At 53.5% G+C, this 26987-nt stretch overlaps 1 protein-coding gene across 2 annotated transcripts in view; it reads right to left on the minus strand.

Annotated features, from left to right (window-relative positions):
* TRAPPC9 (trafficking protein particle complex subunit 9) overlaps positions 1 to 26987 on the minus strand; it is a 544285-nt gene that overhangs the window by 397531 nt on the left and 119767 nt on the right. For both annotated transcript variants that reach the window (XM_077749979.1, XM_077749978.1), the window contains 3 exons: positions 24561 to 24693; positions 21360 to 21523; positions 4988 to 5140 (listed from right to left, as the gene is read on the minus strand). In XM_077749979.1, coding sequence (XP_077606105.1) covers positions 4988 to 5140; positions 21360 to 21523; positions 24561 to 24693 — 450 coding nt within the window. The remainder of the gene's footprint in view (positions 1 to 4987; positions 5141 to 21359; positions 21524 to 24560; positions 24694 to 26987) is intronic.

The raw sequence follows: 26987 nt of genomic DNA on the forward strand, positions 1-26987 counted from the left end.
TGTCTCAGGTGGAATTTTTGGGAGGCGCGTGTTCTCCCCACAGGGGGACCATAACGTCCGGCTGTCTCTTACTGTTATGAGGCTGTCTTGGTCCACTCCCCTACCAGGGACTGTAAAATGAAGGTACTGTAATCCCATCATCCCTGGAACACGTGGGTAAAGGGAGACCCCTTCATCAACTGCTGGGCTGTCCCACGGTGCACGGGTACGGAAAGGCAGAATAAACACTCATTGCTGATCACGTGCAAAATAGTGAACTGGTTCCCTGTCATCTGCAAAGGCGGCAGATTCTTTCCGGCAGCACGAAGAATGCGGGATTGGAACAGCTGTCATCCTTAGGGACCCTCAGGCCGTCAGTGGCAGCGCCTTCGGGGCGGCTCCTCCTGACACCACTCCAGCCTGCTCTGACAGCGGCCCTGCTACAGCCTTCAAGCCACATTCCAAGACTGCCTTCCTGCACTTCCGGCCTCAGACCGGGAACGGCCACTTCTCCGAGGAGCCCTGGCTTCTCTGAGTCGGGAGGAGGGTTTCCAGACGGTGACATGAGAATTGGACAACTCCCTGCTCTGGGGCCGCTCAGTGTCTAGGCCTTGGCAGTACACAGGGCAGACGGGCTGATTTTTAAATACCTCACAACTCGACTGGTATTTTTATTCAAGTCCTTAGACTTGAATAAAAGGCTTTACTTAATCTCTACTCTCTCACATCTGTTACCTCCTTTCTTCCATACAAGAATCCTAGTTCAAGACCAGATGCTAGAATCAGATGGCCACAAAACTAATCACTCACTTTATTCCACACAGTTTCAGAATACCAATACCAACATCATCCCCATCAAAATAATTACACCGTTTAAAACTACTTTTGCAGACAGCGGCCTCGCCATCGTGGAGGAGTGAGTTTCCTGCCACGTTCCCTGCAAAGCACCCTGATGTGCACAGCCAGCCCAGCCCCGAGAGGGGCCAGGCCCCCGCCCACGACTTTTCCCTGGGGGACGGGGAGAGGGTGAGTGAGCCCTTCGCCTCCTCAGCTGTGTCTGTTGCTCCCGTGCCTCGTCCAGGACACAGATGTCCCAAAAACGTCCTTGGAGCATTTTCATTCAACCTAGGATGTGACCAGGACCGCATCCAGCACGTCATGTTGGATTTCTCCTCAATCTCCTCTAATCTAGAACAGTCTTCCTGTTGTTTTTACAAAATGGGACTCATTCTGTAAAACCATCTACTCTACAGAGCTGCTGGGAAGGTTAAATAGAAAGTATACAAATAAAGCGGCCGGCCCAGGCTTCTATGCAGCCTCTGACTTTGCTCAATAAACACTAATCCTCTTCTGACTGTCCACGACGCACACTGAATCCGGTATCCTGGTTAGCATGATAGCTATATTTATTGCTCTAAATTCCTCAAATGGCATCTAATTTAGGTACCCATAGTTAATCTGAGTCCATGCTGGAAAAGCAAATTGGGTCCACAAGCAGTTCCCAGATGAAGGTTTCTGAAAGTGTCAGACTGAGAGCCACACACGGGTCACCTCCCAGTTCCAAGAAGCCCCTGTCACCGAGTTTACGGGTGTCTCCAAGCAGGGCCACAGGTGGCCTCTCTGGTGCTATTAGCTCCAGGTGGGCAATACAGTGATCTAACACTTCCACCCGCCGCCCGGTGCTCGTCCAGCTCGGTGACTCCCATCCCCCCGCACCAGCACTCTGGCAACCACTGGTGTGTCCTCTGTGTGTGAGAGCTGGGCGGGGGATTCTCTCTTGTTTCTTTTTTGTTCATTTGTTTTGTGTCTGAAGTTCTTGACTCCTTCACCTGAACTACACATCACAGTGTACTCTGGAACGGTCTTTTGTGGGCCTTGGTGCCCATCTTTTGTTCCTCTATAAAACTTACCCTGGTTGTGGCCATTGAGATTCTGTGCCTTGAATTCTACAATCTGCCGTGGAAATAACCAACCAGAGCGTCTGTTCACCATTATCAGCAGGGAGGGCATCGAGTTAGTAACAACCACGTTCTGCTTCACACACGTGCTATCACTAACAGACGGGAAATCAGGGCAGCCCCACAGTTACAAACAACTTAGAGATCATAATCCTAGCTCCCTTTGATCCGGTTTGATTTTAAAGGACAGGAGAACGTATTCCTAGACTATAAATCTCAGATTACAATTTCACTCTCAGCTTAGAACAGCAGAGGCCATAAAAGGTAGGAACGCACTAACATGACAAACTATGCCTGCCTGAGCACATAAACTCACACAGCCACCAAAACGAAGACAGCTGGGGTCCCCCCCGAGGCCTCCTGTCTCTCAGGGAGAGCACACCACCTTCAGCAGGCAGCCAAGTCGGTGTCCTGTCCTTCCCTGCACAGCCAGGTAGCTCGGCTGGAAGTCTACCTGCCCAGACAGGCCCTGGGGACGACATCTAATCAAACACTCCCTGGACGAGTGTCAGGCACCGTTTACTCAGCCAAACTCCCTTCTTGGGGAAAAAGACAAGTCAGAACCTCTGTGTGTAGCCCTCTGTCTACTTGCCGAGCAAGGCAGTCTGATGCTATCAAGCAGCTCACATGCAGAAAAGAACCCATCCTATCTGATACTAAGTCCTGGTATAATATTAGGTCCACTTGACACTTTCACAGTTTGTAAAGTGTCCAACAGCAAACGTGCTTTCCTACCTGTGTTAATAACATACGAACAATTTTAATCAAATATTAGTATCATACGAGGAGCCTCGCTGTGGTCAGATATACAGAATACAGGAGAACAAATTTCATGAGGCGTGTTACGGACCGAACGTTTGTGTCGTCCCCAAATCCCTAGGGTGAAGCCCTAACCCCCGCTGTGACAGGGCTACACAGTGGGGCCCCTGGGAGGCGCTGACACTGAGATGAGGTCATAAGGGTGGAGCCCCCACCGGAGGGGAAGGAGGGGGAAGAGCCGCTCGCTCACTCATCCTGACTACATCCTGCGTAACAGCTCTCTCTCCGTCACAGCCCAGAAAGGGTGAGCACAGGACAGATGGGGTCCCGCTCCCTGAAACTCCCCTCCAAAGCAGCAAGGATGACGCGGGAGGGGGCGCTGGTCCCGCTGACACGGTGAAGGCGGCCTCTCTGCAGAGGAGACTTCTGGACTGAGCTCTGAACACCAGGTGTGGGTCTTGCAGACTTGGGGGAAAGCAATTCAGGCAAGAGCAGAGCCCGTGCAGAGGCCCTGGGGCAGGACAGCTGGACATGTTCCAGAGACAGGTGGCCAGTATGGCTGGAGACTCCTCAGAGGGGCAAGAGGAGAGAAGAGAATTCCCCGCTGTGAGAACACGAAACCGTAACTAAGCTTTATCTCCCGTGTTCAGCAGGACAGCACCATTCCTAAGCACCCGTCAGCACCATTCCTAAGCACCCGGGTACGGCTGGAAGAGACTGGCTGGATAAGAGAGTCCCATCCCCAGAGAGAGACAGACACACAGACATCTAGTGCCTGCAGGTAAAACACACTTCATAACTGACAGGCCTCTGAGCCTCTGTACCAGCCAGTTGCTTGCAAGGCCTGGGGGGCCATGCTTTTTCTTCACTGAAGAAACTTGCTGATTGAGGCCCAAGTCACGCAGCAGCTCTGGGAGCCCCTACAGGTCCCCACCAGGTAAAGCGAGCTGCATCTCATCATGTCCCTGAGTCTCAGGGCGCTCTAATCCCATATTTATTTTTCTGGCTGACCCTCTGGGGGCAACAAGGGGCCAGAGCAGGGTTAACAGACTCTGGGTCAGCTGCCTGGGTTCACAGCCCAGCTCTGTCGCTTCCTAGCTGTGTGACCTTTGAGAAGTTATTCAACTTCTCTGGCCCTTAACGTCCTCACTTGTAAAATGGAGATATTAATAGCACCTATTTCATACGGCTGCTGCGAGGATTAAGTGGTTGGATTACGTAAACCTCTTAAATATTAGCTGCTGTCATCCTCATTGTTCTCCAGGCCACACCCTCACTCTCTCTGTCATCCAGGGGCCTAGTCCAGCGCCTGTCTCACAATCAGAGAGAGTTAAATGTCGTGTCCGGCTCCAGATGGGCAACAGCGGGACAGAGTGTAACTGACATGTGCTGAGCCCTCACCTTGCTCCCGGGGAAGCGCGAATCCTCACAGCCCCAGGAACGGTCATTAGACACTAGAAGACTAAGGCATAGACAAGCCAAAGTCGCTGACCCCAAGTAACACAGGAAGTTCTAGTGGCAGAGTCTGCTGTCTCAAACAACACCCTTCAACTGAACGTTTGCAGCCCCAAAATCCAAGTGTTGAAGCCCTGACCCCACGTGTGACTGTGTCTGCAGACAGGACTGTAAGGGGCAATAAAGGTTAAGTGAGGCCACAAGGGTGAAACCCGAATCCAGCAGGGCTGGTGCCCTTGCGGGAAGGCGAGGGGACACCATGCTGGCACCAGACACCCAGCCTGCGGAACTGCGGGAACTCCATTTCCGTGGTGCAGACAGACGGCCTGAGCTGACTAACCCGCACCGCGATGCCTCCAAACCAACGCAGGAAAGCACACGTTCCGTCATAACTGGACACAATCAATCTGTGAAATCTTACTCCGCGTCGGCTAGTCCTAGCGCTGCAAGTGTAAATGCCCATTTCCCCCAGACGCCACCTCCTTACAGAAACCACCAGACTTTGAAGAACTTTAGTGTCACAGATAATTAGATCGCGGCAGTTATACTTGAAAAAATGCAGTAACTCCACCAATTTAAGATGACCTCCTGGCAAATGAGCACAGAACAGCAAAGACTGTGAAATTAAGAAATGATTTAGCCTAAAACGTAGCCATATGACTCTCAGATCTGTACAGAAAGCAGTGGGCAAACTCAAACTAAAGGCCCAGGAGGGGTCTCGCGCAGCTCGAGCAACCGACTGGCGAGCGGGCTACAGCAGCGGAGCAGCAAGCACGGAGGGGCCACTCCATTCTGGTTAAGATGGGGGAGGGGCTCATGGGGTGAGGGGGGCTCACCGTCACTGACGTCTTGGAGGAGGTTCTCCTGGCACGAGAAATCCAGCTTCACCTTGATGTTGAGGACGAAAGTGGCCACCTTCCCAGGTTGCAGAGGAAATTGGGCAAGGGTTTCTTCCAAGTTCCAGCTCAAGAGGTCACCATACAATTTTTCTACAATGACAATGGCAGCGGTGATGACAGCATCCCTGAGGCAACAGGAGACTTACCAACCNCTCAAAAATAAACATTTTTTAAAATATTAAAAAAATAATTTAAAAAGTGTATAAACGTGATAGATCAAAGTACCAAGAAAACTCCAGACCCATGGGTGTTGCCAGGCAATCACCTGTGTCCGTGAGTGACGCACGAAGAGGGACAGAGCACCAAGCTTGGGGCCAGCTCACCTCCACCCCTGCCTGGCGGTCTCCCCTCGCCGGCATCATCAGCACACCCCTGCGCTCGTACGGGAACCAGAGCTACCCTGAGCCTCCCTCCCCACCACCCCCCACCCCCCGACAAGGACCATCCAGGGAAACAGATCCGTGTGAGTGGGAGAAGCACAGTCAGTAGGAGAGCCTCTCGGGAAACAAGAATTCAGAATCGGAAACACGGGCCTGGGTGCCGAGCCGGGCACCCACCCACAGAGGGGCGTCCCGCTCTCCTGCAGACCCTGCGCGTCAGCTCAGACGGCCTGGGGCCTGATGCCGTTCGTCTCTGACTGGAGCAGATGGAGGGTAATGACTCCTCTAAGCCGAGGTGTCTTCGTGTGGAAAATGGGGTGACAACTCCCACATCACAGGGCTGTTCTATCGATTAAGCAAAGCAGTGTGTGTGAAGCACTGCAAACACCAATGCACTGAGGGGGAGGAAGGGAGACAGGAGGAGGGGGCCCATTCGTGTCAGGTGGAAGCAGCCATGTCGCCTTCGTGGCTCCCACACCCGCCAGACAACCCCGCCTCAGGCCTAAAATCAAGGCCCAGTGTCACGTGCTGCCTCGGCATCTGGGGGGGCCAGGGGGCCGGGACCAGCCTCACCAGCAGCCGCCCCCACCCCGCATCTGGCCCCGCACAGTGGCCGAGCCCCGCACATGGCCTCAAACAGGCCAACGATGTCCCCCACAGGGACCGGGGCGCCTTCCCCCGTGTGACCACAGGGCCCGCCTCCCGCAGCCCCACGTGGCCCCACGTGCACACACTGTCCCCTCACCCAGGCTGTATGTGTGACTAGAAACTGTCACCGCCTGTGCCCCGTGCCAGTGTCATGTGCTCGGGCGTCCCCGTAACGCCGGGGCAGGAACCTCTCCTCACCGACCAGGTGACGGGAGGTGATTAAAACAGGCCCCTCCTGCGTCCACCGGGAAGGCCCCGCTGGGTTCTCACCTCAGGGCCCCCCCGCCCCCAGACCCTGCAGGCCCAGGTGCGGGAGCCACGTGCTGCCCTTCCCACCTCCGGGCCACCTTCCCGTCTCCCCTTCTAGGAACCCCTTCTCCGTAGGAAACGTCTGTCAGAATAAGGCAGCCAGGCGGACGGAGATTAGGGAACTCGTCCCTGGTCAAGACCCAGAGCATCCAAATAGCTCCAGAGCCACTGCATCTCTTCACGCCCTGCATGAGGCTCCTCAAGGCTGAGACAAACATCAGGTCCTGCTCTCAGGACACAGACGTCCCCCACACAGGAAGGGAGTGGAAGGCGGGAGCCGGACTGAAGAAAACAGGTGCGGGCTTGCTGACTGCGGAGCACAGGTCACGTGGTGCCCTCGGTCAAGGCACCGTCCCCCCACCGAGCCGGCCGCACTCTGGTCACATCACAGCTCCCAGACCACATTTATTCCCAGGGACCCTCAGAGAGGGGTGCTCACCAACAGGAGGAGGTCGGGGGTGTCCACGCAAGGAGCTCAGGAGCGCAGCGCTCGCACTCACGGTGCACCCCAGGGGTGACGCGGGCACTCACGGTGCGCCCCAAGGGGGTGACGCGGGCACTCACGGTGCGCCCCAGGGGTGACGCGGGCACTCACGGTGCGCCCCAGGGGGGGTGACACGGGCACTGACCACGCCTCGGGGGTGACGCGGGCCCTCACGGCATGTCCCGGGGGTGACGCGGGCCCTCACGGCATGTCCCGGGGGTGACGCGGGCCCTCACGGCATGTCCCGGGGGTGACGCGGGCACTCACAGTGCACCCCAGGGGTGACGCGGGCACTCACGGTGCGCCCCAGGGGGGTGACGCGGGCACTCACGGTGAGCCCCAGGGGTGACGCAGGCACTCACGGCATGCCCCAGGGGTGACGCGGGCACTCACGATGCGCCCCAGGGGTGACGCGGGCTCTCACAGCATGTCCCGGGGGTGACACAGGCACTCAGGGTGCGCCCCGGGGGGTGACGCGGGCCCTCACAGCATGTCCCGGGGGTGACGCGGGCACTCACGGCGCACCCCAGGGGTGACGCGGGCCCTCACAGCATGTCCCGGGGGTGACGCGGGCACTCACAGCGCACCCCAGGGGTGACGCGGGCCCTCACAGCATGTCCCGGGGGTGACGCGGGCCCTCATGGCGCACCCCAGGGGTGACACAGGCACAGACGATGCGCCCCGGGGGTGTCAGAGCCTCCACACGAGGCTATGTGGCTCCATTCCCGGCACAGCCATCCTCCCCCTGGAAACCAGGGCGGACGTGTGTGGTCAAGGCAGTTCAGCGAGTGAGAACGGGCCGTGGCACGCAGCTCCGCGGACTCACAGGGCGTCCCGAGGCCCCGTGCTGACGCGACCGCGTTCGTGCGGAAAGACGGAGGAAAAGACGGGTAGTCGGGAGAGCCAGAGTCGGGGCAGAGTCACCACAGGCGGGGCCGCGGGGGGCGCGCCCACACCACAGAAACAATGCTCTCCAGACACGGCTTGGAAGGTGGGGAGGAGGCAGGCGGGTCACAAACAGGGGTGGGGGGCGCCCACTCTTGATTTCGGGGCAGGTCCTGATCCCTGCATCCCGCTCGCACGGAGTCTGCTTAACATTCCCTCTCTCTGCCCCTCCCCCACTCGCAAGCGCTCATGCACTCGCTTACTCTCTCTCTCTCCCCCCCAAAAAAAAATTTAAAAAAAAACAAAAAAAGAGGGAGTGGGATCGTGTGTGGTTGGTCTCCCACATGGCAGGGACCACACACTTGCTGACCGTTCCGCCACCTGTGAGCAGGGGCGCAGCGCACACAGCTTCACCAGTGACCCGCCCGCTGCTCTGAAGCGCAGCCCCGGAATCCTCGCTGCCTGCCGCGTGTGCCCCTGGTCGCCAGCGCCCGACTCCTCAATGCAAGTTACTGCCTTTGCTCCCAAACAAGCAAAAGCACCCAAATCCTCTCAGCAACCCAGTAACTCACATTCTGTAAATCTGAGTTCACCTTATTCCTATATTCCATGGCTCTATCTTCCAATCCAGTAAATGCTTTCGGAATAGAAGGGGCTATGACGCCGGGCTATGTGAAGCCTGGACAGAACATCACATGGGCTTTAGGTGCTGGAAGGCCGGGTCGCAAAGCCCCTGGGGTGCTGAAGGGCATGCTAACTTCTTTAAACGGCCTAGTCATCCGCTAGAGCAGGGCTGACCAACCCTTTATGAAATGCCAATACCAGCTAAGATACTAAGGCCCTGCAAAGGCCTCCCTCCGGAAGATTCCATCAGCCTGAGGTCTCCCATGCAGGGGCAGGCACTAGGTGAGGGCTCGCCGGTGCATTCCAGCTGCACCAGAGTATGGGGCCCCCACGGCACAGACATGCCCTGGCAGGAGCAGCCTGGCCTCACCCGCCAGGCCCCAGTTACACATCCACACATACTGTTTGCCTCCCGAGGCCTCCTGGCCCCCTCTCTTGCACAGTGAAGTCTGACTCCTCCTTCACAACCCAATCTGAAGGCTCCTTTCCTGTGATGCCTTTCCCACCCTGCATTGCTCCTCTGGGCTCCAAAGTGCCCCCTCTGTTAGAACATCACCCCCCATGCCAAGCAGCTCACTCTTCCACCAATCAATCAACAACTGGAAGACAGGCTAGACGTTGCCTTGAGGCTCCCCACTCCCATGAGGAGCAGGGCACCATGCTGGTTAAGAATGCCAGGGTCAACTCCTGGGTTCAACTCCTGGCTTTAGCTGGCTATCCTTAGGTAAGCCACCAAACTTCCATGTGCCTCAGTGTACCCATCTATAAAATGGGTTGTCATGGAAAAGAAATGAGCTAATGAGAGTAAAGCGATGAGGACACGGTCTGGCTTAAACGCAGCCCTCCACCCATGTTAGTTATCCCCGCTGGACCCCCCAGCTCCCCACCGTGGAGGCATGCGGAGTCCCCAGCTCTGTGCTTGGCACCCAGTAAGAGCCCAGTGATATTAGGTGCCATCAACACCCTTCCCGCTCCCAAGGAACAGCGCCGGGCACATAGGGGGCACTCGGGAACGGGCAAACATATTCCAAGATGCTTCAGACTTAGACTTATACCAGGTGGGGAGACAGCAACACAAAGCAAGCAGATCACCGGAGTGAACGTACACTAGGACCTCCCTGCACAAAAATGCTCACGTGGGAAGAAAGCAGAAAGCAACCCTGGAAGCTTCCTGGGGCTCTCTGAGTCCCGGGACAGCAGGTAACTGCAAACTTTTCATCGCCTGGATGTTCTGCAGCGAGGCGATCTATTACACTTCCATAAACACGCACACGCGCAGACGCACGTGCCAGTGTTGGACTCTCATGTCCAAATCCGACCCCCCCACCCCCCCGCCGCCACTCCAGTGCACCGTGGGGAGAAGCCCTGTAAATCCGGCCTGCAAGTCGGCACAGGCCTGAGCACATGGAGGACCGAGGCCCACCCAGGAGAGTGAGCTGGGGTCTGAGCCAATACAGCCACTTTCTGCAGGGCCCTCAGTCAGGGCCAGACAGTACTGTGAATTGATGACAAGGACAGCAGTCACCTGGGGCACGTGTGTCACTGAGCCCCCAGACTCAACTCCACCAGCTGGATAAACTTCTCCGGAGCAGGGATTTAAGCCCGCTGCAGCTGTGCAAGCTGGCAGGCTGTCAAGTGCCCGAAAAGAATTTGAGGGGCTTCAGAAAAGCTGGTCCAAGCTAACTGGGTAAGCTCGGCCTGTCCTTCCCGCTCCCCGTGCTAACTTGCTCTGTAGGGCAGACAGGAAAGCCCGGGACAAGACAAACTTGTATCCTAGAGTCCCTTTTTAATAATAGTAAGTGATACAACCATCTATTAAGTACTATCGTCTAACTTCAGACTACAGCTATGTTATTCCCATGTTATGAAGCAGGCAACAGAAGCTCAGAGAGCTTAAGCAAGTTACCCGTGGCCACACAGCTCTTTTAGAAGTCAAAGAACCAAGAGTCAGGGCCCGGACCGGCAAACACTGGGCTCTTTCCACTGGAGGTTCTGCCTCTCACTGCTTTTCTGGAACATTACCCCACCCAGCTTCACAACCTGAGTGCAGAGTACGTACAATGAAAGCATGACTACAGTGACGGAACAGAGGACCTTGAGAAGAGATGGCAGGTCGTGTGCGCCGGGACCAGCACCGCCCCTGACAGCTGTCCTCTGTCATCCCGAGATGACATGCCTCTTCAGCGGCAGAGAGACACCAGAGTCCGTGTAAAGATGCCAAGAGGCCCCGTGGCCTTGGCACGGAAACCTGGCACACAGGCGGCCTAGGTGATTCATGTGAAAGTCTGGTGCCCTGTTAATGTTTCATTCATCCAGGGGACACGCACCGCACAGCTACAGTGTCCCCAGGGCAGCCACCGTGTGGGGTTCGAGGGGAAGGAGGTAAATAAGAAGTGGCCCCTGCCTGTAAAGGGACCGTGCCGATCTCTGATTATAGGAAAGAACAAGTGTGAGGGGCAGAGGAGAAGCCCCCAGAAGCTCAGACCAGGCGACAGATGATATTCTCCTCAATCTGAAAACTTCTTAAAAGCTTATAACACCGTCACACACAGACCAGACTCAAAACTGCTCAGTTAATGCACTGCCCAAATCGGGGCCACAGAGAACTGAGTCAGGATCCACCGTCCTGACAGCCTGCGCTGGGAGGGGGCCCTGCTGAGTTCCTGGATTTGTGAGAAAGCGTGGATCCTCTCGGCCAGCAGTCCAGTCTAGCGGGAATCTATAACCAGGGTAGGAGGGCGGAAACTCAGCTAAAACCAGTAACTACAGCGCTATTCTTGGCTGTTGGGTTGACTTTTCATTTCTCAAAGTGTTTCAACCGAGAGATCCACTCTGCCCAAATGAGCGGTGAGATGCCCTCGGGGCTGCCCGTGGCCTCGGCTGCAGAACACGGAAGGCTGGGTGTGTCAGAGACCCGGAGGTTGTGGTTTGTCACAGAGACGCGAAATCAGAGGCATGGCCTCAACTGTGACCCCATCTGGGCTGTGGGGGCGCCCGCAGACACAAGCCTGGAGGACGGCAGAAACAACTGCGGGCTGGGTGCTGTCCCCCAAGCAGCCCGCCTGGCGGCGGATGTTCACAGAGAGCCTCCTCCAGGCAGGCGCCAGGCCAAGCTGTCCCAAAACCCACACCAGCCCTCGGAGGGCCTCCTGCCACCTCCCCTGGCAGGCGGGCATGGCCAGGAGTCCATCACCCCTAATGTGCCGACCCGTTCAGTCCTGACGGCAGACTCATGAAAGAGTGTTGGCTTCGATGCTCAGAAATGTACTTTCATGGCAGCTGGGTGTCTCAGCCAGTGAAATGCCAACTTCAGCTCAGGTCAGGCTCTCACGGATTTGTGAGCTCAAGCCCCACGTTGGGTTCTGTGCTGACAGCTCAGGTTCTGTGTCTCTGTCTCCCTCTGCTCCTCACCCCCCCACTCTCAAAAATAAAGAATCATTTTAAAAAATATGTACTTTCTTCCTGGTCTCAACTGTCTGCACCAGCACTGCTGGGTGTCTGAGCTCCCTGGGGAGCCTGAGCCCCACCGAAGCGGGCAGCAGAGCGCATGGTCGCTACGGGCCGTCAGCGTGAAATACGACAGGCCCCAAACAACCAGTCGGGATGTTCGAAGTTCCCAGAGTGCAGCGCCAGACCCCCCCAGCTTCCTCTGCCTTCTGAATGCGTCAGGCCTCGCAGTACCGATCAGAGGCATTCTGCTAGGTCTTCCGATGAATTCTGTACACTTCTCTACCGTGACCCTCCAACTGTGCAAAAGGCTGACCTGAAGGAGAAGGCCACCACAATCATGCACACGAGGGGACACAGAGCTGAACAAGCTCTAGACGTTCATGAGTCTCAATGTCTTCCTAGAAGGAACACCAGTCAGCCCACTCGCCGTGGTTACTCAAAGGTAGCGGAAACAATACAAGATGTGCTGTCGGAATTCAGTTCCATCCAGTGAACATGCCTGACTCCTTGCACTGAATCGTGAGCTCCTTCAGGACAGAGTTCATGTTTTATTCATGGGCCTGGTGTGGTGAGTGTACATAAATGTGATATAAATGTTTGATTGTTGAGTAACACAAAGCCAAGTGAAGTGAATGTTATTGTAACACCGTGTGTAACACCGTCAATGTATGGGAAGAGCAGCCGGGTTCCAGCGGAGGGGTTGGGAGAGCGTTCAGGAGGTGGCGCGGGGGCTGCCGTGTGGATGATGGGTGGGTTGTGAGATGCACACAGGACGCCGAGAGTCAGCAAAGCTCTGAATACATCCAAGTGGAAGTCCACTCTGCAGCACAGAGGACGGGGACTTGGGGCTGACTCCTGGGTGCCCCAGGGCCCGACACAATGGCCACCACCTAGGAGGTGCTCGCTTCTGTGCCAGTCTGACCTGCATTCGGGGCGGAGGGCCACGCGGTCCCTCCAGGTGTTGGAATCGGTGTGCCTCGCGTCGTACCAGCTAAGTCTACACCGATGACGATGACAGCCGGATCCCGGGGGCTCCCTCCCGGCGCCCCGACCCACTGCCGGCCACAGCAGCCTGCTCCCGGCTCCCTTCCACCTGCGTCCACGCCAGGCGTGCAAGGGGGACTCAGTATGACCACGGAAGGAGGCACCGGGAAACCCAGTCCTTTTTCCCATTCCCCAAGACACCCCATGCTTTTACAACGCAGGAAGTAACAAACCACTTTTCTACAAGATTTCTTTTAAAAATTTTGCCCTGTGTTGCCACGTTTAAAATTAAAAACAGCAGAACACAAGCAACTCGGAAAGAGACCAGGCCAAGAAAAGTTATAAACCTCAGCAGGGAGGGTAACTCCTACTGTCACGTTGCGTGGCACCCCACCTCGTCACGGGGCCCCTCAGGTCCTGAGAACTGCACGGGTAACAGGTTCTCCTTTGTGATTAGGAACAGAGGAGCCAGTGACCACCCTCTGCCCCGTCCAGAGCTGCCCCCGGCCCGCTTCCCAGGCTCTCCCCCCTCTGGCTTCACTCCCTGTGGGACGGCAGCACTTACGCGGCCTGACTATACGGCTTCCAGTTCTGCTGCTACAGTTTTAATGCAAGAACACACTCGCCCATCTTTTGTTCAATCTAAACATTTCGAAAAACTCTGCGAACAAGGATGTGAGATGGGTTCTGAAAGCCAAGAGGCCAGCCCAGGAAAGTTAAACAAAGGCATCTGTCTTCCTCGAGTGGGGCCTGAGTTTGCTCAGAGTTGGATTAAACAACCCCGACGCCCTGGTTCCCCAGGTCCTGGCAGACAGATGTGGAAAACGGGAAGCGAAGCACCACTTCCAGGGAAGGGAACCCAGAAGTTTCTCAGCACCTGCCACGTGCCAGGCACCCTGCTCTGTGCGCCAGACACATTACCGCGTGTTCCCAAATTACGACCTGAGAGGGGGCCTGGGGCCCGGGGACAGCCCAGCCGGGAACGCTCATCGCGCGCGCAGGACACAGAACTAACGGATCGGGGGCTGGACGCCCAAGCTGTCAGACTGCAAGACCTATCTTTCCGTCTCCCGGGCCAAAGAGGAGCCATGCTACACTGTGACAGAGCGCAGGGGCCACAACAAGAAGGAAGGGAAGGGAAGTCTGCAGGGACCGGAGGCGAAACACACAGGCCAAGCTCGGGACAGATCTGACACCTATGCCCCGGTCGGTGCCCCCGCCCACAAAGGCGCGGGTGAGTAAAGGATGTCCCCGGTCGGACGTCAGGATTCTGTTCCGAAGCGCAGGGAACACGCAGCAACAGCTCTAAGCAGCCTGCTTGTTTCCCTTCAGTTCCACGGCTGAGGAATGACACATTCAACAACAGGCAAACCGCTCACGCAGCACCGCTAATTCACCCTCTGCTAACAAACACCCACGGTGTTTCCATGAGCAGCGACCCCGAGGAAGTTGACGGCGCACGGGAGTCTCCCGCATGGCCGCAGCCGCGCAGACAGGGAAGAGCTTCCCCATCCAATCCAGTACATCTTTGTGCCTCAACCGTGCACCCGCCTGTTTCTCCTTTCGTTCCCATGGTTATTCCCGTGGAATAACCAGAGGCGCCTTTCGGAAATCCTGCGCTCAAAAAATTAAAAATACAAGTAGCACATGAGCCAGGAGTTCTACTTCCAGGTATTTATCTGAAGAAAACGAAGACACGAATTCAAAACAGTACATGTGCCACGCTGGTCACTGCAGCATTAATTACCGCAGCCACGGGATGGAGGCAGCCCAGCGTGCGTGGACGGCGGATCAGCCACGGGATGGAGGCAGCCCAGCGTGCGTGGACGGCGGATCAGCCACAGGACGGAGGCAGCCCAGCGTGAGTGGATGGCAGATCAGCCACGTAATGGAGGCAGCCCAGCATGCGTGGACGGCGGATCAGCCACGGGATGGAGGCAGCCCAGCGTGCGTGCACGGCGGAATGGAGACAGAAGATCCCGTGCGATACGACGGGGTCCCACTCCCCCACAAAAAGATGACATCTTGCCGTTCATGACAACGCAGACCGCCTAGAGGGCATTATGCCGAGTGAAGTAAGTCAGAAAAAGACAAATATCCTATGACTTCATTCGAATGTGGACTCTATAAAACAGAACAAATGAATACAGAAAACAGGAATATGCTCATAAACACACAGAAGCAACTGGTGGTTGCCAGGGAGGAGTGGGGGGGACGGGCGAAGTAGGTGCGGGGACGAAGAGGTGCCAACTTCCAGTTATGGAATAATAAGTCACAGGGATGTGAGGTACAACGGAGTACGGTCAATAACACGGCCGCGACTTTGTACGGGGACAGATGGGAACCAGACCGACATGATCGTTTCATGATGTATGAAAACATCGAACCAGCAGGTTATTAGACGCCTGAAACTAATATAATACAGTATGTCATCTATAACTCAATAAAACCTCTTCTCAAGTTCGAACTAAAGAAAAAATCCTATGTAACAAGATGCTGCAAGGAATAACCAGATAAATCAAGAGTGCAGCTTCTGTTACCAATTTTTCGCCCCGTGGAATTTAGTTTCAGACATAACAGTCATTATTTTAATGCTAGAGTCTCCTCTCACGCAGTCAAGTGAAACTGGCTCTTTCACATTGACAGTAATACAGAAATTGCTACTCTGTTGACCTTCAACACTGAGGCCCGTTCACATTTGCCTCTAACTGCAGAGACTGCACTGCAATCTTCATGAGAACAGTAAGCAGTAGACAGTCTCACTTCCATCAAAACACTCATGAGTTTTTAGTTACAGCAACTAAAAGGAGTCATTGCTTCTAGCCAAAGAAATTACACTAGAAGAATAAAGATATTAAGGGAGGGGGGTGTACATTTGGGTTTGTACACACAAACGTATCTAGGAAGATTGTTAAAAAGCAAGTACAATCGGGGCACCTGGGTGGCTTAGTCAGTTAAGTGTCCAACTTTGGCTCAGGTCATGATCAATTGGTTTGTTGGTTCGGGCCCCACAACAGGCTCTGTGCTGACAGCTCAGAGCCTGGAGTCTGCTTCAGAATCTGTGTCTCCTTCTCTCTCTNGGAAGGGGAACGGGGGGCCTGCAGGCAGCCTCCCTCACGGTGAGGCCCGAAGCACACGGGCCTTGCGACTGGACACACGGAGAATGATCGGGCTTGTTCGAGCAAGCGTGAGCTAGACGCTTTTGTGCGCGGAAGCGTCCTCAGAGCTCCCCAAGTCCCGCGTGAACCTTTCAGCCTTATGACAGCCCTGCACAGCAGTGCTCGCCCTGCACTTATTGAGCACCTACTGTGGGACAAGCATTGCTTGTAGCTGTGAGGCACTGGGGGTGCCACCGTGAGAGAACAGACCAGCCACACCTCTTACGTGTGTCCTGATCATTTAGGAAGAAAACACTGCCTGGAGGACCGCGCGCCTGGCACGTGGTAGGCGCTACAACATCGGAGTCCGTGTTACTACCAAGGTATGTACAAGGAACAGCACGAAGGGAGCAACACGGAGCCCAGAGACGGAGGCATTTAGCCGCACGTGGGAGACTCCCACGGAGTAGACGTGTGCGAGGCCCTGCAAGAGGCTGAGCCCCGTGGGCAGAAATAAGACAGTGCTGGTGCGAGTGGAGCCGCAGCTGTGCGCTCTCCCCACCATCCACAGGGACAACTCACGGGGACCTGGCTCCCTCCTCCGCTCAAACACCCGAGTGTCCCCAGTCTCAGACATTTCCCCTCTTCTCCGACATATGAGATCATCTCTTTTTTTTTTTTTTAATGTTTTATTTATTTCTAGGAGAGAGAGAGAGAGACAGCGTGAGCAGGGGAGGGTCAGAGAGAGAGGGAGTCACAGACTGAAACAGGCTCCAGGCTCTGAGCTGGCAGTCAGCACAGAGCCCGACGTGGGGCTCGAACCCACAAACCGCGAGATCATGACCTGAGCGAAAGTCGGACGCTTAACCGACTAAGCCACCCAGGCGCCCCGAGATCATCTCTTAATATGGGAAACAATGACCAGAATTATTCCCTCTGTATATTCTAGAAACAGGTTGTTTGTTTTTATTACTTTAATTCCACTGGTAAATGCATTGCATCTTGGGATGAGAATTTTAAAACTGACAGCTTTCTTTTCTCACTTGTAAACGTGCTGTTTGGAAATGGACTTGCCACACTCTATTCTGTGGATCTGAGGCTCCTAACCTTGTCATTAGGGTAAAGGTCCCAGAGCTGGGGGGCGGGGTGGCCCACAGTCATCACAGACCTGTCCCGTGACCTCAGATCATTTAACCTCTGGGGCTTTCGCTTCCCCTATCCATGCGGTGGGGGTAATGACACTGTCCTACCTTAGAGCTGAGAGTCGAGAGGGGCTGCACGGGAAAGAGACATGGCAAGAAGGACAGGGAGGTGTGGGCACGTGGGAACTCAGTTTGGGAACTGGGGTGAGGGGTGACTGATGGTGCATGGGATGTGCCCACCACCAAGGGCTTCACCTTGGAATTCCGTCCAATCCCTGTGACTGTTTCCAACTGTCTGACTCACTATCAGTAAGTACCGACTGAAAGCCCACGTGATAAATACACCCACTCTGGGGTGAGCAGGGATCAGCTTGAAAGGGGGCAATGGCATCTTCTGCATGATAAAAATTTTCTACAATAGGATCTTGGTAAGAGCTTGGGCTGGAGATGTGTGTTTGTCAAAACTCTTCAAATAGTAATTAAAGATTTGTACATTTCACTGGGACACCTGGGTGGCTCAGTCAGTTAAGCATCTGACTTCAGCTCAGGTCATGATCTCATGGTTCATGAGTTCAAATCCTGCATCAGGGCTCAGAGCCTGGAGTCTGCTTCAGATTCTGTGTCTCCTTCTGTCTCTGTCCCTCCTCTGCTCACGCTCTCTCTCTCTCAAAAATAAACGTTAAAAATTTTTTTTTAATATTTATACATTTCACCGCATATACATTTTACCAAAAAAGAAAAAAGGAAACTTGGAACTCTAACTAGTAATGTGCATCCTGAAGTATTAGTAGGTAAAGTGCACTGAAATCTGTGACCTATTCTGAACCACACAAAAAAATAAGATGGGTTAATGGATGGATAGAAGGCTCGAAAGCTACGTGATCAACAAATGTAGGAAAACGTTAATTCCAGAACCTGGATGGTGGTACACAGTGTGTGCTGTAAAATTCTCTCAGCTCCTCTGTGTGCCTGCACATTCTCACCGTAAAACACTGGGGTGAGGGGACAGAGCTGACACGAAGAGTAAGTTGCACGGGAGCTCACAAGCACAAGCACACCAAAGGCCAGGGTCGCCCAGACGGGGACAAGAGCTGGATGCAGAAAGGCAGTGCTCAGCCAAGGTCTCCGCAGGAGGAAGAGGGTCCAGCAAGGCAGCAAGGCTAGAACTCACACAACACTGGGTGACCCACACAACTAAGGGACCCACACAACTCATTAGAAATATCAAAGTGAGCCACGCGTATCCATTGTTTGCATCCCACTCGCCCAGCAAGCGAGACAAGCATACTCCTATCAGTCCTGTTCTGTAAACGAGAAAGCTCTTTCCGTCAACTAGCCCTGAGCACTAACACCTACCAGGCACCAGGCATGGAAATCAAAGACCAATCATCCTGCCTCTGAGGGACTCGCAGCTGGTCGGGGAGAGACAGCGAGGAACCGCAGCCGCACAGTGAAGGGCGCCTGCATTAGCACCTTGGGGCGCTCTGAGACCACACAGGTGGGGTCCCAACGGCCCAGGCTAGGAAGGTTTTTCCAGAGTGACCAGCAAGCAGAAAGCTGGATGAGAAATGAACTGAAGGTGAGGAGGTAATGGAGGCTGGAGCAGAAGTTAGCAAGGTGAGCTCTAGGGAGAGAAGACAGTTTATCCTAAGGCGTAGAAGCGACCGTACAAATGTCCAGGAAACTGAAATCAGCTCCCAACAACCCACGTGACTAGAGTTTAAGGGGAGAGGTGGCTAAGATGAAGCTGAAGCGTGGGGCAGAGGCCAGATGCAGAGGCCTCTGCGACTTGGCTCTAGGACAGCAGGGAGTTGTTCAAGGACGCCCAAGGGCACAAACAGGAGGGGCCCCGCTTCAGAAAGCAGCAGCAAGTTCGTGGCCAGCAGTGGGCACAGGGTTTCCATTTGGGTTTATCTGAGAAAAGGAAAGGACGGTTTCTAGTTGCTAAGCTGTGACACAAGGTAACGTACAGGACAGGCTTCATCATTATAAGCTCTGTAACTACCTGTCACTCACTATGGCTCACTTATGCAGCAGCGACCACACCCTCTAACCAATTAGTTAAATTCGGAACACCAGATAAAGGCATTTTGTGTCAGAGACGCATTTCCCACATAACCCATATGCACTTGCTCCCAAAGATCGGGGAAAGAAAGGAGGAGCCCAAGGGAGGACCATCACACTCCCCACAGGCTAAGAGTGTACAAAGATGTTTTAAATGAGACACAAAAAGCGATGAGCACAGGAGACATTCACACTTATTCCCAACAGAAAACTCATGCTCAGAATATACACAAGTCGTACAAGTCAGGAGAGGGGGGTAGACAGAGGGAGACAGGCAGAGACAGAGACAGAGACAAGGAAGAACACTCAAGAGGAAAAACAGACAAAGTACTTGTACAAGAAAGGATCCGAGTTTCCAAAACCACACGAAAGGAATTCAACATCACTGGTCATCAGACAAATGCAAACTAAACCCCGGCGTTATGGTTACACCCCACCCTCAGCACCAGCGCACATAAAATGACCACAAACCAAGTACCTGAGGACTTGAGCACCGGAACTCACACAGTGATGGTGTGAACTAGTGCAACCACTCTGGAAAGGGGTCTGGCTCTAACGCTGAATGCACGTACCCCCCCGGCCCCCCAGCATCCTACTCCTGGAGCTACGCTCAACAGAAACATCTACAGAGGTCCACCCAACAGGTGCCCAAATACTCAGAGCAGCACTATTCTCAAGAGTCCCCAGCTGGAAACCACACGAACATGCTCAGTCATAAATCGTGATGCATTCATTCACAGTAGAGCATTCTACACAATGAAAACAAATGGTGATGGTGGTCGGGGTAATGACGGTGGCGGCGGTAAGGGGGGCAGGAGGGGTGGTGAAAATGTTGCTGAAGGTAGCGGCAATTGTGGTGGAGGCGGCGGCGGTAATGGCGATAATAATGATGGCAGTGACAGTGGTGGTGACTGTGATGATGGTGGGAGAAGTGATGGTGGCGAAGGTGGTGACGATGATAGTAATAGTGGTGGTGGGGGCAGAGATGGTGCTTAGTGGAGATGATGCTGGTGGAGATTATGGCGGTGATGGTGGCAGAGACGGTGGTGGTAGTAGTGGAGGTGGTGGTAGAGATGACGGTGGTGGTGGAGATGGTGGTGATGGCAGCAGAGACATTGGTGATGTTGGTAGGGATGGTGGAGGTGGTACTGGTGGTGGTGGTGGTGATGACTGTGGTGACGGTGGTGATGTTTGCAGACACGGTGGTGATGGTGATAATGGTAGTGGTGATGGTGGCGATAATAGTAACGGTGGTGGTGACAGAGGTGGAGAACGTGGTGCTGACAGTGGTGGAGATGATGGTGGCAGAGATTGTGGTGGTGATGGTGGCAGAGATGATGGCGGCGCTGGGGAGATGGCGGTGGTGTGGAGATGGTGGCGGTGGAGATAGCAGTAACAGTAACAGCTAACAAATCGGAGTGCTGATAACATGCCAAGCACGTTTCCAAGCACTTTGCATATACGATCTCATTTCATTCTCATTATAACCCTGTGATGGAGGTGCTGTTATTAGTGTTCTTTTACAGAGAGGAAAAATCCAAGAGAGGTTAAATTCCTTCCCCAGAGGTAATACAGAGCGAGTAGGAGACAGCGAGAATGTGAACACGGGCAGCATTTCCCGATGAGGAGAGGCACAGACGGGGACAAGAGGCCGGCTAAGGCAGGCACATACACGCTTCCTTTCCCTCGCACGTCAGAAGCAGTGGGAGAAACGAGGGAACGCGAGACGCACGGGCACTCTCCCCCGGCGGGACACCTCAGATTAACCCTTTTCACACGGTCCAAATGCCTTCTTTCGTGGACAAATAGCTAGTCAACAGGGAAGCCAAAACTTCAACCCAGATCTTATGACCCTCCCCGCCCCCCGTGCCACCAGCTCATGCGTCCCAGGACAGGAAACGGAGGGCCTGCCTTCAGGAGGGGGCGCACAGGCTCTACGCCTGAACCCACAAAAATCCCAGGGCAGATGGACGGATCCCAAGTGACACCACGTGGGAGCGGCCCATGGATCTCTCCCTTCACTCAAGAGCATTCTTCCCAAGGATCTGGTAAATGTAAAGGCCTCAGGGACGAGAGAGCAGTCTTCCCTCCCTTATGTGTTCTTTGCACACCCAATTCATGATGGCATCAAATTAAAAGAGGAAGGAGCTTTTAGACTCTCTGAGCACTCAGAGTAACTCTCTGGTTACTCAAAGTGTCTCTTCAGCAAACAAAGACAAACATTTCTGGGGCCGAACCCACCTTTGGTAGTGAGAAGCTTGGAGGTGACTTCCAGTTTCTCCAAGGGTTCCATCCCAATATTTTCCAATTTGATGACAAGTTGCTGAGTCTCCCCGTTGTAAAGCTGGACGGACACATTCGTAGAGATTTCATCACCAGAGGAAGGCTGCAAGGAATGTGCAGATCTGAAACAGCAGGAAGAGTTAAAGGGATTTAGTAAAAGAAGCAAAGTAAAGGAAAACAAAGGCATCTCAGAACCACGCACATCCCCGGACTTAACACATTCCAGAAGCAGGAACTCGGGAAGCATGGCTTTCAAATTAGAGCCTAGTCTGAGCTATTGGGAGGGGAGGGTGAGCACCACATGCTGAGCATCTTCCACATGCAGATGCATCCTGGGTCCCACTTGAGCTTAGCATCGTGTGTGTGTGTGCGCGCACGCACATGTGTAGCATAAAAACATACTTAACTACTGGATTATGGTGAGGCCTACAAGACACAATGAGTTAATTCAAATGATCTGCGAACTGTCACTCTCTAAAAAAAGTTTTTAAATGTCATGCTCACAACTGCCTTGAGAAAACCCACAGACTGAAGAAGAAAACAGGATTGTTTGATGGATACCATGGGGACTGGAGTGACAAGTATGTACAAAAAACTCCACGTCACGGGTACGAATGACAAGCAATCCCTGCAAGTGCCGAAGGGGACACAGGGCAACTGGGCAAGTGGTCTTGGGCCATATGGCAACCTCTGCATGGCCAGGTGAGGCCCGGGCCTCGTGGGAGCGCAGCCCGGCACACAGCCTAAAGGCTGCACCATAACCTCGAGTTCAAAAGCACATACGATGCTCTGGAGAAGTCCAGCCACAAAAGAAAGGGGGTGGTCACTGGAGCCAGCCATGCCCTTCCTGGGGGGCTCCCGCCCCAGGCTCTGAGAGAAGAGCTTCTAGATGCAAACCTCATTTTCAGAAAATACTAGCATAATGAATCAAGGTGAATTACCTCACATTTTACACCTTCAAAGTTACTCATGAGTCGAGAAATAAACTTTCTCTGTCAATGAAGGGAGATGAATCCTGTCCTCACTATAAACGACTTCTTTCCATATCTTAATCTGCAGTCCTTCTTAAGCAAAAGCTATTTGCAGTCAACTTGCAATTGCAGAGGACATATTCAGAAAAACTAAAACAGGCGGGACGAATTACTTTGCCTCTCAGACAGACAGGATACCAGCCCCTCTGGGACTGCAGAAAAAGAAGGCAGGAGAAAGCAGAGCCTTAGCGCTGCCACAGGGCCTGGCCGACACAGGCGCTGACGGTCCCCAACTACGGGGGCCCGTGTGACAGAGCTGGAGCTGGAAAGGGGCTGAGTCCTGGGCGAGCCGTAGGAAGGAGACGGCAGTCGGCTATGTCCCCTTTTCTGGGCATATTTTTCCCTTGCTTGATCGATCATCTGGCCAACCTGTGTGAACCTTGTAAGGCCCAACTTAAACATCACACCTGTGGAGCCTTCCTGAACCGTGAATGGGAGAGTTTCCAGGTTAAAGAGCACTTAGCAAACGTGACTATGATGAGTCCGTCTCCCCTCCAGACATGAGCTCCTGCAACAGGCAAGGCCCAGGTCAAGGGCATTTCCAATTACTTGCTAGTCCTCTAGACTTCTCAGGGCAGGCGTCCATACACGTGGGGGACTGAATGTGTTACCTCGGTCACAAGGATATTGATATTAGACTCATTAGGAGCAACACTCACTTAAAGAACAGTCAACTGAAATCACGTACTCCACACTAAAACCAATAAAATTCATTTTTTAACTGAGGTGTTACTTACATACCATGAAATTCACCTGTTTTAAGTATATAATTCAATGACGTTTAGTAAATTTACAGAGTCGTAGAACCATCATCCCAACTGAATTATCTTCATGACGTACTTTTTGAAGCAATTAAAATAGACATTTTTTAGCTTATGTTACATGGGTATGCAAAAAGTAATTAATGCTACTTTTCTACTTTTTATAAGGTAAGAGTTAGCTGTCTTTCATCAAAAAAAAAAAAAATCCAAAGGTTAATTTCACATTTTGTTCTGTTTACAGTAAGAAACATTTCAGGTGTTCTACCTCCCTTTAAGCATGTTGCCTACTGGTTGTCTTGAAGAAACCCTTCACCCATATTTTGATCCTAAGAATCACAGATTAACTCAGATTCTTGGCATCATTAAAAATGTCTACTACAGGGGCACCTGGGTGGCTCAGTCGGTTAAGCCTCCGACTTTCGCTTAGGTCATGATCTCGCGGTTCATGGGTTCGAGCCCCACGTCGGGCTCTGTGCTGACTGCCAGCTCAGAGCCTGGAGCCTGTTTCAGTCTGTGACTCCCTCTGTCTCTGACCCTCCCCTGCTCACGCTGTCTCTCTCTCTCTCTCCTAGAAATAAATAAAAATATTTTTTTAAAAAATGTCTACTACAGGGCATATGGGTGGCTTAGTCAGTTAAGCGTCCAACTTCGGCTCAGGTCATCATCTCAGTTTGTGGGTTCAAGCCCCGCGTCGGGCTCTGTGCTGACAGCTAGCTCAGAGCCTGGACCCTGCTTCTGATTCTGCATCTCCCTCTCTCTCTGACCCTCCCCTGCTCACGCTGTCTCTCTCTCTCTCTCAAAGAAGGTAAATTTTTTTTAAAAAAATGTCTACTACAGGGCATCTGGGTGACTTAGTCAGTTAAGCGTCCGACTTCGGCTCAGGTCATGGTCTCACGGTTCATGCATTTGAGCCTCGTGTCCAGTTCTGTGCTAACAGCTAGCTCAGAGCCTGGAGCCTGTTTCATGTTGTGTCTCCCTCTCTCTGACCCTCCCTTGCTCACACTGTCTCTCTCTCTCTCTCTCTCTCAGAAATAAATAAAACACTAAAAAAAATTTTTTTAAATGTCTACTAGAGGCACGTGGGTGGCTTAGTGGGTTGAGCATCCAACTTCGGCTCAGGTCACGTTCTCACGGCTCGTGGGTTCGAGCCCCGCATCGGGCTCTGTGCTGACAGCTCAGAGCCTGGAGCCTGCTTCCAAGTCTGTGTCTCCCTCTCTCTCTGCCTCTACTTTGCTCATGCACTTTCTCTCTTACTCTCAAAAACAAATACATAAACACTAAAGAAATTTTTAAAAATAAAATAAACGTCTGCTACCAACTACTGTCCGCGCCCCTCCCTGTCAGAAGGCGGGGGGACGGCACCCTACCTGGGCAGCGAGGTGCTGATCTGCAGTCGGGGCAGCGCAGGAATGACCTCCACTGTGGAGCCACTGGTCTTCACTCCCGGGAGGTTGTCCAGCAAACAGTCACTGAAGACGCCGAAGACGGCGGTGTGGTAACCTGGGAGGCGAAATGAAGAGCTTCATAGCCGCTGGACAGGCCACCAGCCTCGGGCCCACGCCTGAAGGCAGCCCCCAGCAGGGAGGAGCACGGCCCCACGCCCCCGGCCCGCCGGTCTCACCCACAGCTCGGCCCGAAGCCCTGGGTGCCACACGCAGACGGAGGGGTGACAGTCCCCGTATTCCCACCCGCGGGGCCAACTGGGTCCCAGTGGAAGCACCTGCGAGTCCTCGTCAACTAAGTCAACTTGACACTAGGTCTCACCGTTCTGACAATGTGCTTCTCCAATATGCCCGTCTCTAAGAGAGTGGCAGCCAATGTCCCTTTGCAGCACAGAACGTGACTGAGTTAAGTATCTATCTGAAAAATGATTCAACATCTTCTATGGAGAGACGGCAGTTCAAGAGCCAACTATTGTTACGGTAACTGCTACCTGAGACAGCAAATCTGCTGTATGGGTGCAAGCACTGTAATCTAAGATCAGCGAATTTGTCATGCAAAAAAAAAAAAGTAACCTCCACTGGTTACAGAAGCACTTGAAATAATTTAAGAAAGCTTTAAAATGGCTTCTGAAATTTCAGAGAAAATTATAATAAACAATATTCACCGTACAACAAAAGTAACCAACGCCCAAGGACGAGATGCTGAGGGTGCCAACGGCTGCGCCTTCACAGTAACTGAGTGGACACTAATCCGAGAAGACAGATGTCGGCCCCGACGGCCCCAGAGCCATGTCCTTCACCTTCTGCCAGCGTTAAACTGCTCTGGCAACTCAAAGTCACCAGTCACGGCACCCAGGCTTCCTTCCTCTTGAAACAGGTCACTTAAAAGACTTTTTTAATTTAACTGGCAAACATTTTCCTCCCCAGAAACCCATATCTGGCATAATGCCCCCTCATATTCTCCTTTCTATAAAAATTGCTATAATGTGGTTTTGTCTAAGCAAACTTTGTTTCCCACTTTTTAATTGAAATCGGCCATTTTCCAGGCACCTGGCTGGCTCAGTCGGTTAAGTGTCCAACTTCAGCTTAGGTCATGATCTCAAGGTTGATGAGTTGGAACCTCGCGTGGGGCTCTGTGCTGACGGCTCAGAGCCTGGAGCCTGCTTTGGATTCTGCATCTCCCTCTCTCTCTGCTCCTTCCCCATTCGCTTACTCGCTCTCCCTCCCTCCCTCCCTCTCTCTCTCTTTCTCTCAAAAATAAATAAACATTAAAAACCTTTTTTTAGGGGCGCCTGGGTTGCTCAGTCAGTTAAGCATCCAACTTCAGCTCAGGTCATGATCTCACGGTTTGTGAGTTCAAGCCCCGCATCAGGCTCTGTGCTGACAGCTCAGAGCCTGGAGCCGGCTTCCGATTCTGTGTCTCCCTCTCTCTCTGCCCCTCCCCTGCTTGTGCTCTGTCTCTCAAAAATAAAAAAATAAGTTTTTACATTTTTTTAAATCTATCATTTTCCCTTTCTCACCTATTGCTGAAAATGACTAGAAAGAAATTCAAAACCTGATGACACCTGTGGGGTCTAATCATATTTCTGAGAATACGGGTCAGCCCTTCCCACTTTGCACAGAACATGTGCCAAAAATGAACAGCAACCAGCCGCACCAACAAGAGTTGTGCTACCAAGGCTCTGGCTCCTCCACTGGTTACTGGTTACTGGTTAGCCCGTCTGTCGTCTGTCTCCTTCCCTGCCCGGTAATGGCTGCAGCCCTGCCTTTGTCATTTCGTCCCTGGATTATGCCCACAACTTCATAGTTGGTCTCCCTGTCTCCTGCCCGTCTCCAGCCCACGCCCCGTGCAGCAGCCCGGGGCCCGTCTGGCTGTGTCTCCTCTCATCGAATGCGGCCCGCGGGAGAAAGCCAGCAACCCCTGGCGTGATTGACAAGGCCCTTCCAGGTCTGTCCCCTGTCTGCCTTCCCGGCCTCATCACCACAACCCCGCTGCCTTGGGCCGGGTCCTCAGAGCCACCCCCTGCTCCCCAATACACCACGGGTGTCTGGACCACTTGTTCTCTCTGCCTGGAAGCCCCTACTCCCCAGCCAGTCACTCGAAGGATCCTCTTTGGCCTTCAAAGCTCAGGGTCACTTAGTAGGAGAATGAAAGAAAGAAAGTCCTTCTCGACCCACGCTCCCCCTCCGGGCCCTCCCCCGACTTGGCCAGTCGTGCGCTGGGCCCCTCCTGGCACTTGCTGCTGTGCACCCTAACCCACTCACCCCCACAGACCTCGCCCTTCCCCACAACTGTCTCTCCCTTCAGTCACTAGGTATCCACCTGCGTGGGGCCCGCAGGACGGACAAGCC

The sequence above is a fragment of the Crocuta crocuta genome, unplaced genomic scaffold (assembly GCF_008692635.1).
Source record: "Crocuta crocuta isolate KB4526 unplaced genomic scaffold, BGI_CrCroc_1.0 scaffold119, whole genome shotgun sequence".
NCBI classification, from domain to species: Eukaryota; Metazoa; Chordata; class Mammalia; order Carnivora; family Hyaenidae; genus Crocuta; species Crocuta crocuta.